The following is a 15918-nucleotide window of genomic DNA, read 5'->3' on the forward strand; positions in this document are numbered from 1 at the left end:
ACAGAGAGAAGTGATGCCTATTGATACTGCTCTGAATAAAAACTCATGCTGTAACGTGTGATCCCGCATCTATGGGCAGAAAGGACCCGTCTCTGGCGCGGCGTGTAATTGTTGAAGGCATCTGTGCGCTCACTTAAAGCCCATCTGCACCCTGCTCCCCGGCGAGCCGCCCCCACTCTCCCTGTGAAGTCAGGTGCTCAGAGCAGCCGGCTGGGGCACGGGATGCAGGAAAATGCCTCTTTTAAACATTAGAAGTGATTTTTTTTTGACTAAGCCATGATTACTTGAGATGTATAATCATAACTAGAATCTCTCATTGTTTTAATTTACTATTTAGAATTTTTGTCTGTAAAAGCTAAAACATGTATTAGTGTTATCTTGGAAGAGTTGGTATTTTTCAGAGAGATCGAATCTGCACTATTTATGGGTTTTGCACTATAAAACTCTGCAGCCCAGTCACATGGCTTCTTTTTCCTAAGCCATCTGTCACAGAGGTCTGGAATTTTATGTGAATGTTGGTTGTGCAGTCTTAACCCAAGTTTTAAAATTTTTTTTATAAAAAATGTCAGCAACTACAATATTTAGCATTTTACTTTATGTTGGCCATTAAACTTGATTACTATAGCTCTGTTTCATTGCTATTTACATATTAGCTATGAAGCCAAAAATTGTTTTGATGCGCTCCTGGCAGAACGCATTGTGAGATCACAGACAAAGAGCATGCATGTGGCACTGATATGGTTAATATCTTGGATTTTTGTAACTAAGGTTTATTAATGCTGGTATAAAAACGTATTTGATATTATACAGATGGCATAAGATGTTGTGGTTACTAAGTTATTATCCCGGATAAGCTGTACTGCCAAATTCGGGGCTTAAAACTATCACGAGAGATTAAACTATTTACTAAAAAGGGACAGAAAGATACGGCCAAAGCATCTTAGTACCACATATTAGAAGTGTATTTACCTCCCACAAATACAGAAAAGCATATCTATCTCGTAGGCTGAGAGATTGAAAATAGGAACTTTGCAGGTAAAGCAAGCGAGCAGAGGAGGTGCTTTTGTTGTCCTCGCCGGGCATGGGCAGCGAGCCCTGCCAGGGCAGCCCACAGCGCAGTGGCGCCTGTTTGGGGGGCAAGGGGAGGAGAAGGGGAGAGTTAAAATAAATCCCCTGGGAAGTAACCTGTTACCACATGCATTAAAGAGTTTGCTAACATAATCAAAGACTCTCCAACCAAAAGAATAAAGAATAGAGAAATTGTCAACAAGTTAATTGTGAATTGATAGATGATGGTGAAAATATCAAAAAGATGTTATTTGACTGATTTAGGAAAATGACAGGCATGTTCCTACCACCCTGAGAGTCAGCCAGGGTAATGCTCACCACCCACGACACTGCAGAAGCCACCCTGCTCTGCGAATCTCATAGAAACTCCAGAACGTGTGAGCAGTTTATTGGCACTTGCACCAAATACAGAATGGGGCAGAATGAGGTACTGTTCCCTCCAACAAACAAACAAATAAACAAAACTTGGCAAAAGGTATCCCAAGAAGGAATGTTGTGAAGCAGAATGAGTTTTAAGTCTTGTACTAATTATGTAGAAAGTAAACTCGTTTATTGTGCTCTGAAGTTTTTGCTATAGTCATGTCATAACTGCTACCTAAAGGCTCCCAGAGTGAAGGGCCCACTGTCTCCCCCTAGCCACCCCCAGGATTTCATAAAGCTTTTCCACTTTCAATAACCTAGGGTAAAATGTTGCTTTCATATTAGTCTAATATTCCAACAAAAATTCTATTCCAGCTGGTTATTTTTGCACATTTCTCATGTGAGATTAATATTATGATGGGGGGTTGGGACGTTATATATGCCTTTTGATAAACACAAATGTTAATGCTTTAAATGATGAATTGGGAGTGATAATTCTGTAAACTAGAAAAGAAGATTTAAAGCTAAACTTAAAAAAAATATATGTATGTGTATATATAATCGTTTTAGCCAATACATTTAGTATTTGGAGCATCTTATTTACATTAAGCTTAATTTGTTTAAACCAGAAACATGCCACTCACTAATGGGGCTGTCCTTAAAAGTCTGCCTAAGAATTGAACATTACCCAGTACAAATCAGAAAGCTAGATTTAAAAGCAGATATACTTACATAAAAGCTTACATTTAAAATTATCCCTTAAAAGCCCCACATGGCTAGGCTATAACTGCAAACTGCTTAAATGTTTTTCTGTTTCCTATTGTATACCAGGGAGCCGAGATAGAAGTGGATGAAAATGGCACATTGGACTTAAGCATGAAAAAAAATCGAATCCTGGACAAGGCTGCACCCCTAACTTCCTCTAATACTTCCATTCCAACTCCTTCCTCTTCCCCATTCAAAACAAGCAGCCTGCTGGTCAATGCGGCATTCTGTCAGGCTCTCTGTGCTCCGGAGGGCTGGGACACTCCTATCAACTATAGCAAAACTCACGGGAAGACAGAGGAGGAGAAAGAGGTATTGTTCCAATATGTCGATCCATAAGTTGAAGACCGAGCATGATTGCAGAGTATTACTAGCTTTTTCCTCCTAAATTCGATTCCAGATTCCTGTTTAGATAATACATAATTCTGTACCTTGTTTCAGATTCTGGTAAAATGATGATTTTTAATTTCAGGTGAAATTCATAAACACATCCAACTGTTCCTTTCACTTGCCTAAAATAATATGTCATTGCGGGGAGTTTCGCCCCCATGATGGCTGCAGTTTTGTGCCCTGCCCAAAGGATTATAGCATCTGCCCCTTTGTACAGCAGCCTGTGAGGGGCAATGTGTCCCTTGCCACCAAAATGCCAGCTTATTCATTCTTTCTGAACCAAAAGTTCAAAGATGAAATCAAGTCAGGGGCAAGTAAGAATCTTCAAATCACACCATATGCCTTTCCTTGGTTTCTTGAAGAAACTGAGTTAGCACACCCAAGTGTAGAGTCATCGTCTGTGGTATTGGATCGTGAGTGGTGGATGTCTAAGTTGTCCCAAAGTCAAGGAGGCATATTTGCGTATTTGGTTATCTGGGAGGTGTTTTCACCCTCAAAAGTCAGATGCTGTGGCTGTCTTAATCTCCCCAGTCTGAGCCGCCTAAGTGGGCCCTATTAGCCCTGGACTACTTAGTGTCATTCACAAGAATGGGTGGCCTGGACTCCCCATTGTTTAGACTCTATATACCTGCAGATGTGACGCTAATTATTACACTAAGTAATCCTATTTTGCTGTTTCTCAGGAAACTTGTTGATGGGCTTCCCAGTCGATATGTTTAAAGAACTGAAATAGCCATTCTCAGCAGAAGTGTGCACCACCTTTTTCAGCTTTTTGAAGCTTTTGAAGCTTTTTTGGGTGGGGGATTGAATTTGATATTTGCATGTGCTTTAACATCTCAGAGCCTAAGTCGACATGCACAGTAGTGATCACAGGATTGGGTTCATTTCAATTCCTTCCTTCCTTCCTTCCTTCCTTCCTTCCTTCCTTCCTTCCTTCCTTCCTTCCTTCCTTCCTTCCTTCCTTCCTTCCTCCCTCCCTCCCTCCCTCCCTCCCTCCCTCCCTCCCTTCCTTCCTTCCTTCCTTCCTTCCTCACACTTTCCCCAGCATCTCCAAAGTCCAGGCAGTGGGATAGGTCCTGAAGATGCAGTGACAATTAGGACATGCTTCCACCATGCATGTGTGTCTCAACCACGCATGTGCTCACAGTCTGGTAGGAGGACTGATCTGTAACCAAATCTGCGGATAACAGAGTGGCACAAGCAGGCACACGACGTGGAAAGGAAGGAATGGCTAACTCTGCACAGGGCAGCCCGGGATGGGCCCCCGGAAGACCCCCAGGATGCAGGGCAGCCTCTGTGTCTGTACCACCCACACTGCACATGGGGGTGAGGGGACACACACACAGCAGCTGTGGATTCGGTTCTGCTGTACTTCCTTAGTCATTTTATTCTGCTTGGCTTTTTAAAATTCACCTTAAGTATCTAGGGATGGCCTTAATTAATCTATCATAACACTATTTTGGAAGAACCATTATTAAAATAAAACATGTTGACTCTAAGTGTGAAACTGACACCTGCCAAGTGTAAGAAGCTCCTTTACCTTAGTGATTACCACGAACTGGCACACTGGCATCTCTTCCCTCCACCACGATGGCCCACTGCCCCCTCAGGCTTGTGCCAAAGAACAGAAGTTACTCCTAACCTACATCTATTTGTATAATCTAAAACTCTGTCAGTGTTCACAGTACTTGACCATTCCACACCACTTGTCTGAAACGAAGTAAGGAGCAAGGTAGGAAGTGGGTAGGTTTTTGGTTGGCACAGTCATCATGAGATCAGGATTTTGAGTCAGTCCTGCCACGAACATGTGAGCTTTAGGCAAGGAGGAGGGCCTTCATTTCATAGGACTGCTTCCTGTGCAGCCAGTCTATGGCCACGCAGATCCTGGCATATCCTGTCTACAGCCCTAGAGGGAAACCTGACTCCAAGCACAAGATGTGTGGCTGTGGGTTCAGTAGAAGCCCTTATGTTGCAGGAAGGACAGTGCTTTGTGAAGCATTAATATATAACTGCACCATGCAGGATCAAAATCCCAATGTTATAATTTCTGGGAGTATCTCTGCACCACGTGCAGAGTGGCACTTAGGTTGTCTGTACTCATCCTTGTGACTGTGTTGTAAATGGACCCTGATCAATGCATTCCCCAGAAATGTTCTAGTCACGCTTAGCGTCAGACACAGGACCCAGTCTTCAGTAGTAACTAAGCACATTTGCCTCAAGTGGATTCTCATTTTCGTTTAGGATGTCTTATATTGTTTGACATTGATTATAGTTTTGTGACACTGCACTCTTCATATTCTGAGAGACGCCCTCCCCCATCACCTCCTTGGCTGTAGTTGTTATTTCCCAGAGAGCCAATAAATGGGGTCTCATAACAAACATTTATCTTTATTTTCCATTCCCATTCTTTGCATAATTCCACAAAACATCTAGATTCATCTAGGCAGCTTTATAGATTCAACCAGACTCTGTTTTTATCTAATGCATGTAGATCTGTGACCGCATTTCATTCCCCAGCAAATTCATGGAAAAACAGGTTTCTTGACTAGATTTATGCTCTTTTCAGAGTGGGTTTCTTACTTCAGGTCTGAAAGCACAGGCTTTGACTGCTATGGTTTTCAACCTAAGTATTCTGACTTCTGGAATTTAGAAGCTAAGAGAGAATTCAATGTCACCAAGAGTAACAGAGGACTTTGGAGTTGCTCAGTGAGTTCTAAGACTCCAAGTGCTTGCCTTAGGTTTGAGTTGACAAAATTTTTTTAAGCGAGGTGCTTATTGTCACAGCTCTCTGAACAGGGTGGCTCGTTGTTGGGGAAGCCATGGGGACACACGCGAGAGTGCCTCTGAGTCACTGCGACGCAGGCGCGCTTCCCCTCCCGCGCTCTCGGTGCCTCCTCTGTGCCCAGGTGACCTGCTAGCAGAGCATTTTCCCGTCCCGTTCCGAATCTTGACAAGGAGAAATATGAGCTTGATAGGCATTATTTTGAAAAATTAGATGGTATTAAATGTCCTCATTGAAAAGCTATCACAGGGATACTACAAACAATAAGATAAAGACAAGGGAATCTTCAAACACAGTGTCTCATTACCCCAGCAACCTTGGAAAACAGGATTATTATTAAAATTTTTGGAGGAGAAAATTGAGGCTCTGGGAGGTAAAGTTGTTGCTCCTGGTCATATGGAAACAAAGTAATAGGCCTGGAATTTTCTAGAAGGAAGAAAAAGAAGTAGGGGAGAAATGGAGAGAAGGAAAAGAAAAAATAATTCACCAAAAAATAGACAACTTAGGGAATACTGAGAAAGATTAAAAAGGAAAGAAAAAGGAAAAATGAAGAAATGATGTGTGGCACAGTGTGGCAGAGGCTCCGCCAAACGCCCTTCCTAAGGTGTCAAAGATGTTCCTGCAGGACCAAAGCTCCTCTGACCCAGGCAGGTCCACATGACGTGACCCCAGAAAACAGTCACAGGACTGGCTCGTTCTCCTCACTTTCCAGTGAGTTACAGGTATAGCTCCGTGGGGCCCGTGCAATGTTTGAAGACTGGAATGTGGTGTATTCCTGTCCCACCTGCCTCCTCCCTCTGCCACCTCCCTCATGCCCTACCACACAACCAGAAACCAAGTGATTAGTTCTAATTCATTGTTATCTAGTTCATATGCACAACAGTTGCTTAATTTTGGTGGTAATTTTCAGAAAATATTGTCTCTCTCTCTCAGTGAAATAGCCTGTCCAGATGCCCCCTAAAAAAAATCCTGAATCTGGAAAAAACTCAAAATATCTCGAAAGGAAAGTGTTGAGAAATAACTAGGGCTGTCAGTTTCATTCAACTGTCAGTTCTCCAAAGATTTCAGGGCTTAAAATGTTAAGAGTGCCAGATGCTATTATCTGTTATTCATGTCACCATTATGTCCTGGTCTTTACTGAAATCAACATAAACTTCCATCTGTACATTAAAGGGATTTCATTGCACACATAGACTCTCTAAACACATACATACACCACGTTTTCTCTTACACATCCACAGGATAGAATTATTATTTTCAAAATGATACTTTAGATTTAAAAAAAATGATTCTTACAAATGCTATTGATTTATTTTATAATGGGTGCTGTTTAGGAATTCATTCAATATAAAATGCCTCCATAACACAGCTAATCTAAGAATTGTTTTAGTGATAGTCATCTATATTTTATTTTATTTTATTCCACTTATTTATTTTTGAAGCAGACTCTCACTCTATTGCCCGGGTAGAGTGCAGAGGCATCATCATAGGTCACTGCAACCTCAAGCTCCCAGGCTCAAGGGATTGTCCCACCTTGGCCTCCCCATGATGTTGAAACCACAAGGGGGGTTCAGTCTAGGTCCAGTTACTCCTCGCACAAAAATTCAATTATTGAGATAATGAGGACTGCCAAGGAAGAAAGGATTTTTTTAAATGACAGATGTCTTGCCAGGAGAAGCTGCCTCAAATCTGTCTCTCCTCTAAGGGATAACATGGGGTTTTAAGGGAGGGGCCACGTGCCTAGGGGCAGGTTGTGATGTAACTATTGCTAAGAGGCTACCGAGCAATGGGGGCGGGGCTGGTTCTGCGGCAGCGAGTGTTGACCTCCGGAAATCATCAGGAGGCCCCAGGGGCTTCAGAATCTCAAAGCATCATTTCGGGCCTGGTGTGGTAGCTCAAGCCTATAATTCCAGTACTGTGGGAGGCTGAGGCAGGAGGATCATTGGAAGCCAGGAGTTCTCCGAATCCATCATTTCTGGGAAATAACTCAAAGGGTCAAGTTGTTAGTTAAGGGAGAGGATTATAAAAATCATAGTAAATAATGACTTAAACTTTCACAACTGATCATTTCTTTTAAAATTTCCCATTCTTTTGCCTTCCCAAATGTATTGATTCAGCCCTAAAATAACAACTGGAAGCTTTTATATGTTCATCTATAAAAGCGCATGCCTTCTTAGAGAGACTTTGTTATCAACTTTATCATAAAGAAAATAATAAAATGGCTCTTTTTACTTCATGCCATCTTTGTGAAAAATTCAGCATCTAAACAGAAAAACGAAGGCTATTCCACATTAAGATATTATTGGATTTAGCATTTGTATCTGCTTTCAAAAAGCCAAGACATTTCTTAATTATAGTGGAAAATACTATCCAGGCCAACTGCAGAGAGCACCAAGTGGAGCGGATGGTGGAATCGTCAGGTTTACAGCCTTAAAATTAGGAATTGCTTCATTTTAGCCATTTACAGTGTAAAACTTTGAAAGGACAAACTTCAGTCATCTATTTTGCTGTAGATTCCAGGCAGGCAGTATTAAAATCGCACTTCTCTTTGTGCCCTAGTGAGCAATTGTTATCAAGCGCATATTTTTCTTTATTTATAAATGATGTATTTATATTGGCTATTATTTTCAAACATTTATGAGTAAAATAAATAATATATAAATATTATGAAAAAAGAAATTGTGTAAAATCAGGTGCTACTAATTTTACCCGGGGATGATGTCACATGAGGCAGTTCACTAGCAGATCCACTGCAGTGTGCTCTCGTGTGAAGCGAGTGAGCTGTTATCCAAGTAATCAATGAAGGAAATTACATTTGCCTTGATGCCTGAGATCAGTGTTTAGAACTTTGGTTGAGGAAATCCAGAGATTTTTGTCTTTTCCATTGCTTTTAAATGTAGAATCAGAATTGTTAAAATTATGTTCTGCTATAGCATTTTATATACACTTAATTTAAATGAGATTTACCTTGGATAATTTAAAATTATTTAAAATTGCTCACCTTAGCAAAAAATAGATCAATACTTTTGAGATTTAGAATACAGTTTTCATACTCCAGTTTCTCTTCAGATCAAATAAATCTTTCGCTTTTTACTAAAGATTTCCATGGAGAGGAACAACTCCGAGTTTTTGATCAATTTTCTGAGGCCTTCCTATGGCAAGGCTAATCATTAAAAAAAAGAATACAGTTTTCTATGTTAGTAAACCTAATTTTAATATTAAATCCAGTCAGTATTATATTTACTGGATATAAGCTTAATGATGAAAGTAAGTTAATTATGTGATTGAGAAAAACCATCATTAGTTATCTGTGAAATAATATATCACTTGGTAAATAATTTATTTGAAAGGATTAGTGAGTCTTCCTTATGGGATCAAGATCAGTGTTAAACTGAAGAGAAGGTCATGAAAATTAGTAATATCCAACAAGAAATTTCATCTGATGAGTAAAGTATTGTAAGATACCCGCTTAGCAAAAGAGGTAATTTCAGGACAGCAGGAAATGATGTGAAAACAAAAGCATTTATCCAGAAAAATCAAATTAATTGTCTCCATTATATAGTCACAGTTATTACATATTTAAACAAATAATTTAGATCTTAATCATTTGTCTGTTAGAAATAGAATTCTGTTAAATTAGACTCTTCTGTTTAAAAATTTGTGTGATACATTTTTGCAATATTTCTTTTGTTTTACTGCTGGATATATAAAGAACTGTTCCTGTGTTCTGTAGGAAGCATTCATTATACAATAAAACTTGCAATATTCAAAAATAATAACTTTATTATATAGCTCAAGAAATGCCTCTGTAATCATTTGCCAAATTGTGGACGTTTTGAATATGTGCCCATCAAGTAGAGTTCCTCTTCCTTCAATCAGGACAAAGGTCCATAACAATCAGGGACGCCGCTATATTCATCAGCAGTTATTTCTTATACAAATCCTCTGAGGTATTCCAGCTAAGTCTTTAAGCCAAAACTTAGGTCAGGCCCCAAGTCCAGCACCATTGTCTTTCCAGATTTCCCTAATGGCTTCTGCGCTTCTGTTTTTCTGTTTGTTGTTTGTTTGTTTGTTTGTTTGTTTTTTCAGAAAGACCCAGTGAGCTCTCTAGACAATTTAGAGGAAAAGAAGTTTGCTGGAGAGGCCTCTATACCAAGCCCTAAACCCAAGCTCCATGCAAGAGATCTCAAAAAGGAACTGATCACGTGAGTGGTTCCCCCGCCCTGTACAATTCTGGAATTAAGAGATTGGAGTGGTTAATTTGGGGTTACAATATCCTGGCTTTAGGGCAATTTCAGCCAGTCAGTAGTTAAATGTTAAACATATACCTAAATCTATGGCCTGAACCAGGAGAGTCGTGGAAAAACCGCACATGACAGTCTTATGCAAGATAAACAAGATAAAACAATTAGAAATGCTTAAGTTTTGACCCCAAATTCTTAACCTGCTTTCCATTGATCCCAGAGGATCCTGGGTGTTGCTTCAGGAGCCGTCCCAGCCTGAGCACACTGTGTGCACATTGGGTTTGGCCGAGGGAGTTCAGGGTTCTCATCCCATTCTCAGAGGGATTCTGTGACTCAGGAGAGTTTAAGGACTGGGGTATCTGAAGGCAATAAGCACTAATTATATACTCGTTAATGAGGGAGGGAGGGAAATGCAGGGAAACGGTTTTTCATATGTAAATGATGAAATATTAATCGAGTATATTCATACACGAATACATAAAGCTGCCAGTGAATGAGTTTCCAGCAGGGAGTAGCCCTTCCTCTCAGGCCCTGGCGCCTGTACCTGTCTTCTATGTCGCCTGTAGTAAAATACGTTTCAGTATTTCTGACAAAAACAATGTAAAAACCTCTCCTGACCCAGCTTCCACCTAAGCTCTGTCTCCCCCTCCTTTAATAGCTGAACTCATTAAGAAAGTTGTCACTCCTGTGTGACTTGTTTCTCCCTCCTGAATCTTTCCTAGACAGCTCTCCAGGGTCTGCTCACCCCCTCCGGCCAGGTCTGGGCTGTGGGGCCTCGACCCTCTTGCTGGGCAGCAGAGCGCCACAGAACTGCCCTGGCCCCTGCAGCGTGTCCTCTGCACGTGGCGTCTAGGACACCTTCCCTCGGGACCTTTCTCCCGCCTCACTGTTACCCTCCTGGACTCACGTGCGGCCTTCTAAGGACCGGGGCGCCTCAGAGCTCAGTCCTGGGACCTCTTCTCTCCCCATCTGCCCTCACTCTTTCCTGCTGAGCACTCCGTGGCTGCCATCGCTGCTGTGACCTCCAGCCCACAGTGGCAATGGAACTCCCCAGCCCCCAGGTCCCTGCCCCTCCCTGGCCACCAGCCGCCCCACCTCCCGCTCCTCTGCAGGGCCTGTCCTCCTCCTCCCTCAGCTCTTCTCCCAGAGCTCACTTACCGGAGAGGCCTTGGGGCTCCCGCTGATACCCCAGGCCTGATCTTTTCTTCCTCACCTCCACTTTCTATGTCTGCCTGGAGAACCAGCCCCAGGAGGGCGGCTTGGCTCTTCATTCGTGTCTCTTCTCAAAGGCGTCCACACCACTGGTGCATCATATTTACTGTGCTGCCTCTAGTCTCCCCCCCTACAGGGAAGGGACACATCTCAAATGCTGGGCCAAGGGCAGGGCCTTGCACATAGTAGAGGCTCCATAAAAATTATTCCAAGTCCAGCATCAGTCTGCTCTGGGGACATGGGAGAGGCTTTAAAATGAGCTTAGACTCCGCATTGCCCAAGGACTTCATAGGCTGGCACTGCTGGCTCTGACAGTGTGCTCCCTTGTGAGTTCCATGTTCACCTGCGTCTTGGTGGTTGACGGTTCAAGCGTACTGGAACGTAAATTTCACCAAACACTGTTTATTTCCAAGAGGCCACTGAGGTCTTCCATACACTTATTCCCACATGAAGGGGCTATTTGAGGCTTTTCATCTTTTTACAGATTGCCTTTCCAAATGCTATTTTTAATATTTTCAAAAATGGCAAATTTTTATCCTTTGAAAGTAGATTGTTAGAAATTACCAAAAGTCATCCCAAACTGAATGTAGTATAAAAGGTTAAAGGTTCATAATTAACATGCAGTGCCATTTGAGGTCAGAAAAATATGAATGCCTAGGAAATTGCTCTCTTAGAGACCTCATTGTTCACCCGTTTTACAGACAGGCTGAGTGCTTTAATGAATATCACTTATACGTGTGTGGATGTGTTAGTATATTTGTTTTGTAAAAGTCTCACTACTTTAGTGTCACCCTGTCCTTATATTTTGCTTTATGTTTCCAACAGATAATTGTACTTTAATTGGTTACTAAAACCTTTGTTCAAAATAGAATTTTTTTTATGTCACTAATTACTCTAGAATTTGCTTAGGGTTTGAGTGCCACTTACCGAGAGAACTAGTTAATTTTCTTCCTCTAATTGTGATATTTTCATCTGCAAACCTTCCCAGAAATATCACCCAACTGATATTGGTACGTCATTATGTAAGATTTTTCACTGTGGCCTGGAAATTAAATCTTGCTATCAAAATTCTAAACAGAAACTTTTCTACTACAATGTTGCCTCCAATTCTTTATTTCTTGACCTTTTTATGTCAACAAACTTTAAAAAGTTATCAGCTAATTAAATGAAGATTTTATAATTATATTTCAAAGGTAATTTATTGCTGACATTTAGGAATCCTTGGCACTTCTTTTGCTTCTCCTGGTAATATTAATGGGAGTAATTTAAAAATAGAAATAAAATAAAGTAAATGCAATGCTGTTTTGAAGCACAAGGTGGCGATGTATTTCTAGAGTGGGACTTCTCAGGCAGTTGAAACACCTCTCTCACCCTCTGAATATTTGGGTTGTACCATGTTTAGAAAAGATTATTCTGCATTTAGTGAATGAAAGGCACTTGAGAGATAACTCAGCCCAAATTTTAATCGTTGTTAATTTTTCTTTACTTTTTTACATATATTATTGCTTCTAGAGTTTTCTTTCTGATATCCATCCAGGAAAAAGGAAGGAGAAGATATAAATCACTCAGCTTGTATAAAGCCCTGAAAATTAAACGTTTCTTTGAGAGATGGAAATGTTCTAATTCTTATAGTTTCTTTACATTACCTGAAAATTATTGCAAAGTAGCTCATGGGAAAAAAATACTTAGAAAGTGACAATTCACAGAATATTGGAATGTTGTTAATCTACCCCAAATTGTCCCTTCAAAAGGGTAAATTCTGTGTTCTACATATGTTTAAATAAGCTTTTACTGTAGGGAGGATGTCAAAGAAAATCAGATGTGTGAATGACATAACCAATTTTTAACACCGCCACACATAGAGCTGAGTGGGTTGGGGTCAGTCTGCTTACTCCACGTGAGAGACTTTCAAAAAAAATAAGAGGAAATTAAGCAACTGAGAAACCAAGGACTTTATTAATTGTGGGAGGAAAACTGCCAAGGAAACCTACCTTCTTACATTATTTTTAAAATACACATAAGATGCACATTGCCAGGACGTGGCCAGGTTCTGAGATTAAATGAAGGTCAGGGACGCAGATCTTGGTAGAGCCAGCATCTTGGCCATGGGCTGGGAGCATATTCTTAGGCTAACGGTGAATTAGCAATTGTGTTTGTTGGGTTCAAGCTTTGGATGAAATTGCTCAGGAGCTTTACTCACTAAATGTCTTGCCTACTTTTTACTGTCAGCAACTTTCCTACCTAAACTATCAGTCTACATTTCAGTCAAAGGTTTTCAGTGTTTTCCAAAATGTTTATGAAGTTACTAGGTTGCCTTGCTCATAAAAACTTGCAAAAATTCCTCTCTGGAATCTGTCACATAATTGGTGCCAATACTCCTAAGATCTGGTATCATAATAAAGCATGAGTTTATAATATTTATTTTTGATAACACATATACTTTCGAAGGAAGTAGATTGCTGACTCACAACTTCACTAGGACATAGCTTTTAGTATCACTTTCCTATCTCATTTAAATCGGAGAATTGGATGTGATGTTGAAACAGACAACTAAGGGAGTAATGCATCATGCTCTGACTTTTAGTTTTCTTTTAAGTAGTCTTCTGGTTTTTACAGAACATAAATCTTTAGCACACTATCTTCTGCATGTCCTGCAGCGTGTTAACTTGCCTTGCACAGAGAAGCTACCTCACAGGCTATCAGGCAGAGCAAAGGAATCCATGAAATGTACTTGACTTTTGATGATAATATTTTTTCATTGACTCAGCTGCCCAACACCAGGATGTGATGGAAGCGGCCACGTAACAGGAAACTATGCATCTCATCGCAGGTACCTGATGACCTCGTGTGCAGTCAGATTTTCATCTTGTTCTATTTTAAATATTATTTTACCCATTCAAGCAAGATAATATCTAGGTCAGGAAATGGAGACTGAGGAGTTGGGGTGTTGGTTTATTTTGTGGAAATAAAGTTACATGGTATAGAAATCATGACTCTTGGTCAGAAGGGTTTTCTGATCCTGTAGTCCAGGTTACAAACCAAAAGGTAGTGTTCATGTCAGGCTTTGGTTCTCTCTGGCTTTAGGACGCATGCGGGACAAAGCAAAGACAACAGAGAGACTTGAAGCAGTGCTTTACCCTGGGGAAAATACACCCTCAATCCTGGGCAGATAATAAGTCAAGGAGTGAGAGATGAAATGGTGCAAAGGACTGTGTTTAATCTTTCCATTTATGCTTTTCCCTGATACAGTTTGCTTTCCTTTGGAAAACCATCATCACCTGGTGATGCAACAAAAATGGACTCTGCTATCAGCAATCACTGGGTCACTGAACCCCAGCCTTGGGGAGGCTGTTGGGCTAAAACCCTTCATTGATAAAGAGCAAATCTGAGTTTAGGAGAAATAACTGTGGTGCCCCAAAGCCCAGGCTGGTTAGAGTAGCAAAGCTAGATTCAAAGCCAGTTATAATGTTCCCAGTCTCCAGTAATTTAACATATGTTCACAGCTCAGGATGCGGTTTGAGTCAGATTTGTATATGTGGTGTTGTGTTTTGTTCTGTTTTTTCTCATCCCTCTCAGTGTTTCTGGATGTCCATTAGCAGATAAGACTCTGAAGTCCCTCATGGCTGCAAACTCCCAGGAGCTTAAGTAAGTGCCGGGCAATGTGACTTCCTTGACCTTTGTCCCCCATGGTAGGACCCTCCTCATCCAGTGTCAGTGTGACCAACAAGTGACACATCATGCCCAGCTGGAGTATAACAAAATTACTCTTTCACCAAAAAGTTGGAATGACTACAACCAGTCACTGGGATTTAATTTAATTTGCTTGCTTCAGGGGCTTTATAATAATTTTTAAAGGAATGATGTAATCATTAAACACAATATTTTTTCCATTAATTTCAGGATTTATGTACTAAATCAGACCTAGGAATGTGTGGCAAAGCATTCCCATCAACTAATTTTAAGAAAATTGCATAATATTTTACCTTTTGGGTATTTTGGCTTGTACAACTGCCTTTCACTGTCGAGTGCTAAACACAAATTTGGCTCATTTCTACCAAGTATACAAGATCTAAAAATCACAAGTATATTAACTTTTACTTAGTGATTTTATTTTTCCTACTCTTTTCTTCTTTTTTATTTTTTTAATTTTTTTTTAAATCTCAGAATATTATAGGGGTACAAATGTTTTGGTTACATGGATTACTTTTGTACTGCTTGACTCAAAGGTATAAGTGTGTCCATCACCCAGAGAGTGTGCATTGTACCTGTTGGTATGATTTCAGCCATCCCCTCCTCAACCTTCCCACCTGCATAATTTCTGTTGAGCTTTACCTCCATCTGTGCACATGAGTGCTGATCTGTTAGCTCCAATTTAATAGTGAGTACATGTGGTGTTAGTTTTTCCATTCTTCTGATACTTCACTTAGGAGGATGCTCCAGTTCCATCCACATTATTGTAAAAGGGATTAGTTTATTTTCATGGCTGAGTAGTACTCCATGGTGTACATATACCACATTTTATTAATCCATTCATAAATTGATGGGCACTTGGGTTGATTCCACATCTTCACAATTGTGAATTGTGCTGCAACAAACATTCTAGTGCAAGTGTCTTTTTGATAAAATGACTTTTTTTTCTTTTGGGTCAATACCTAGTTGTGAGATCACTGAATCAAGTGGTAGGCCTACTTTTAGTTTTTTAAAGAATCTTCATACTGTTTTCCACAGAGGTTGCACTAGTTTGCAGTCCCACTAACAGTGGATAAGTGCTCCTTTCTCTGTGTATCCAAACCAGCATCTATTGTTTTGGGACTTTTTGATAAAAGCCATTCTCACTGGTGTTAGGTGATATCTCATTGTAGTTTTCCTTTTTATTTCTTTGATGATTACTAATATTGAGCATTTTTTCATATTTTTATTGGTCATTACTCTATCTTCTTTTGAAAAGCTTCTGTTCATGTCTTTTGCCCACTTTTTAATGGGGTAGTTTGATTTGTTTCTTGCTGATTTCCTTGAGTTCTTTGGAGATTCTGGTTATTAGCCCTTTATTGGATGTATAACATGAAATATTTTATCCCATTCTGTGGGGTGTCTATT

At 40.3% G+C, this 15918-nt stretch overlaps 1 protein-coding gene and 1 non-coding gene across 5 annotated transcripts in view; both read left to right on the forward strand.

Annotated features, from left to right (window-relative positions):
• ST18 (ST18 C2H2C-type zinc finger transcription factor) overlaps positions 1-15918 on the forward strand; it is a 99896-nt gene that overhangs the window by 63564 nt on the left and 20414 nt on the right. For all 4 annotated transcript variants that reach the window (XM_012790050.3, XM_012790051.3, XM_076005311.1 and 1 more), the window contains 4 exons: positions 2260-2505; positions 9455-9570; positions 13589-13651; positions 14398-14466. In XM_012790050.3, the coding sequence (XP_012645504.2) occupies positions 2260-2505; positions 9455-9570; positions 13589-13651; positions 14398-14466 (494 nt within the window). The remainder of the gene's footprint in view (positions 1-2259; positions 2506-9454; positions 9571-13588; positions 13652-14397; positions 14467-15918) is intronic.
• LOC142872004 (U5 spliceosomal RNA) lies at positions 8415-8530 on the forward strand. Its single transcript, XR_012920254.1, has one exon. It is a non-coding gene; the product is annotated as a U5 spliceosomal RNA (small nuclear RNA).

This window comes from Microcebus murinus, chromosome 7 (genome assembly GCF_040939455.1).
Source record: "Microcebus murinus isolate Inina chromosome 7, M.murinus_Inina_mat1.0, whole genome shotgun sequence".
Taxonomy (NCBI): domain Eukaryota; kingdom Metazoa; phylum Chordata; class Mammalia; order Primates; family Cheirogaleidae; genus Microcebus; species Microcebus murinus.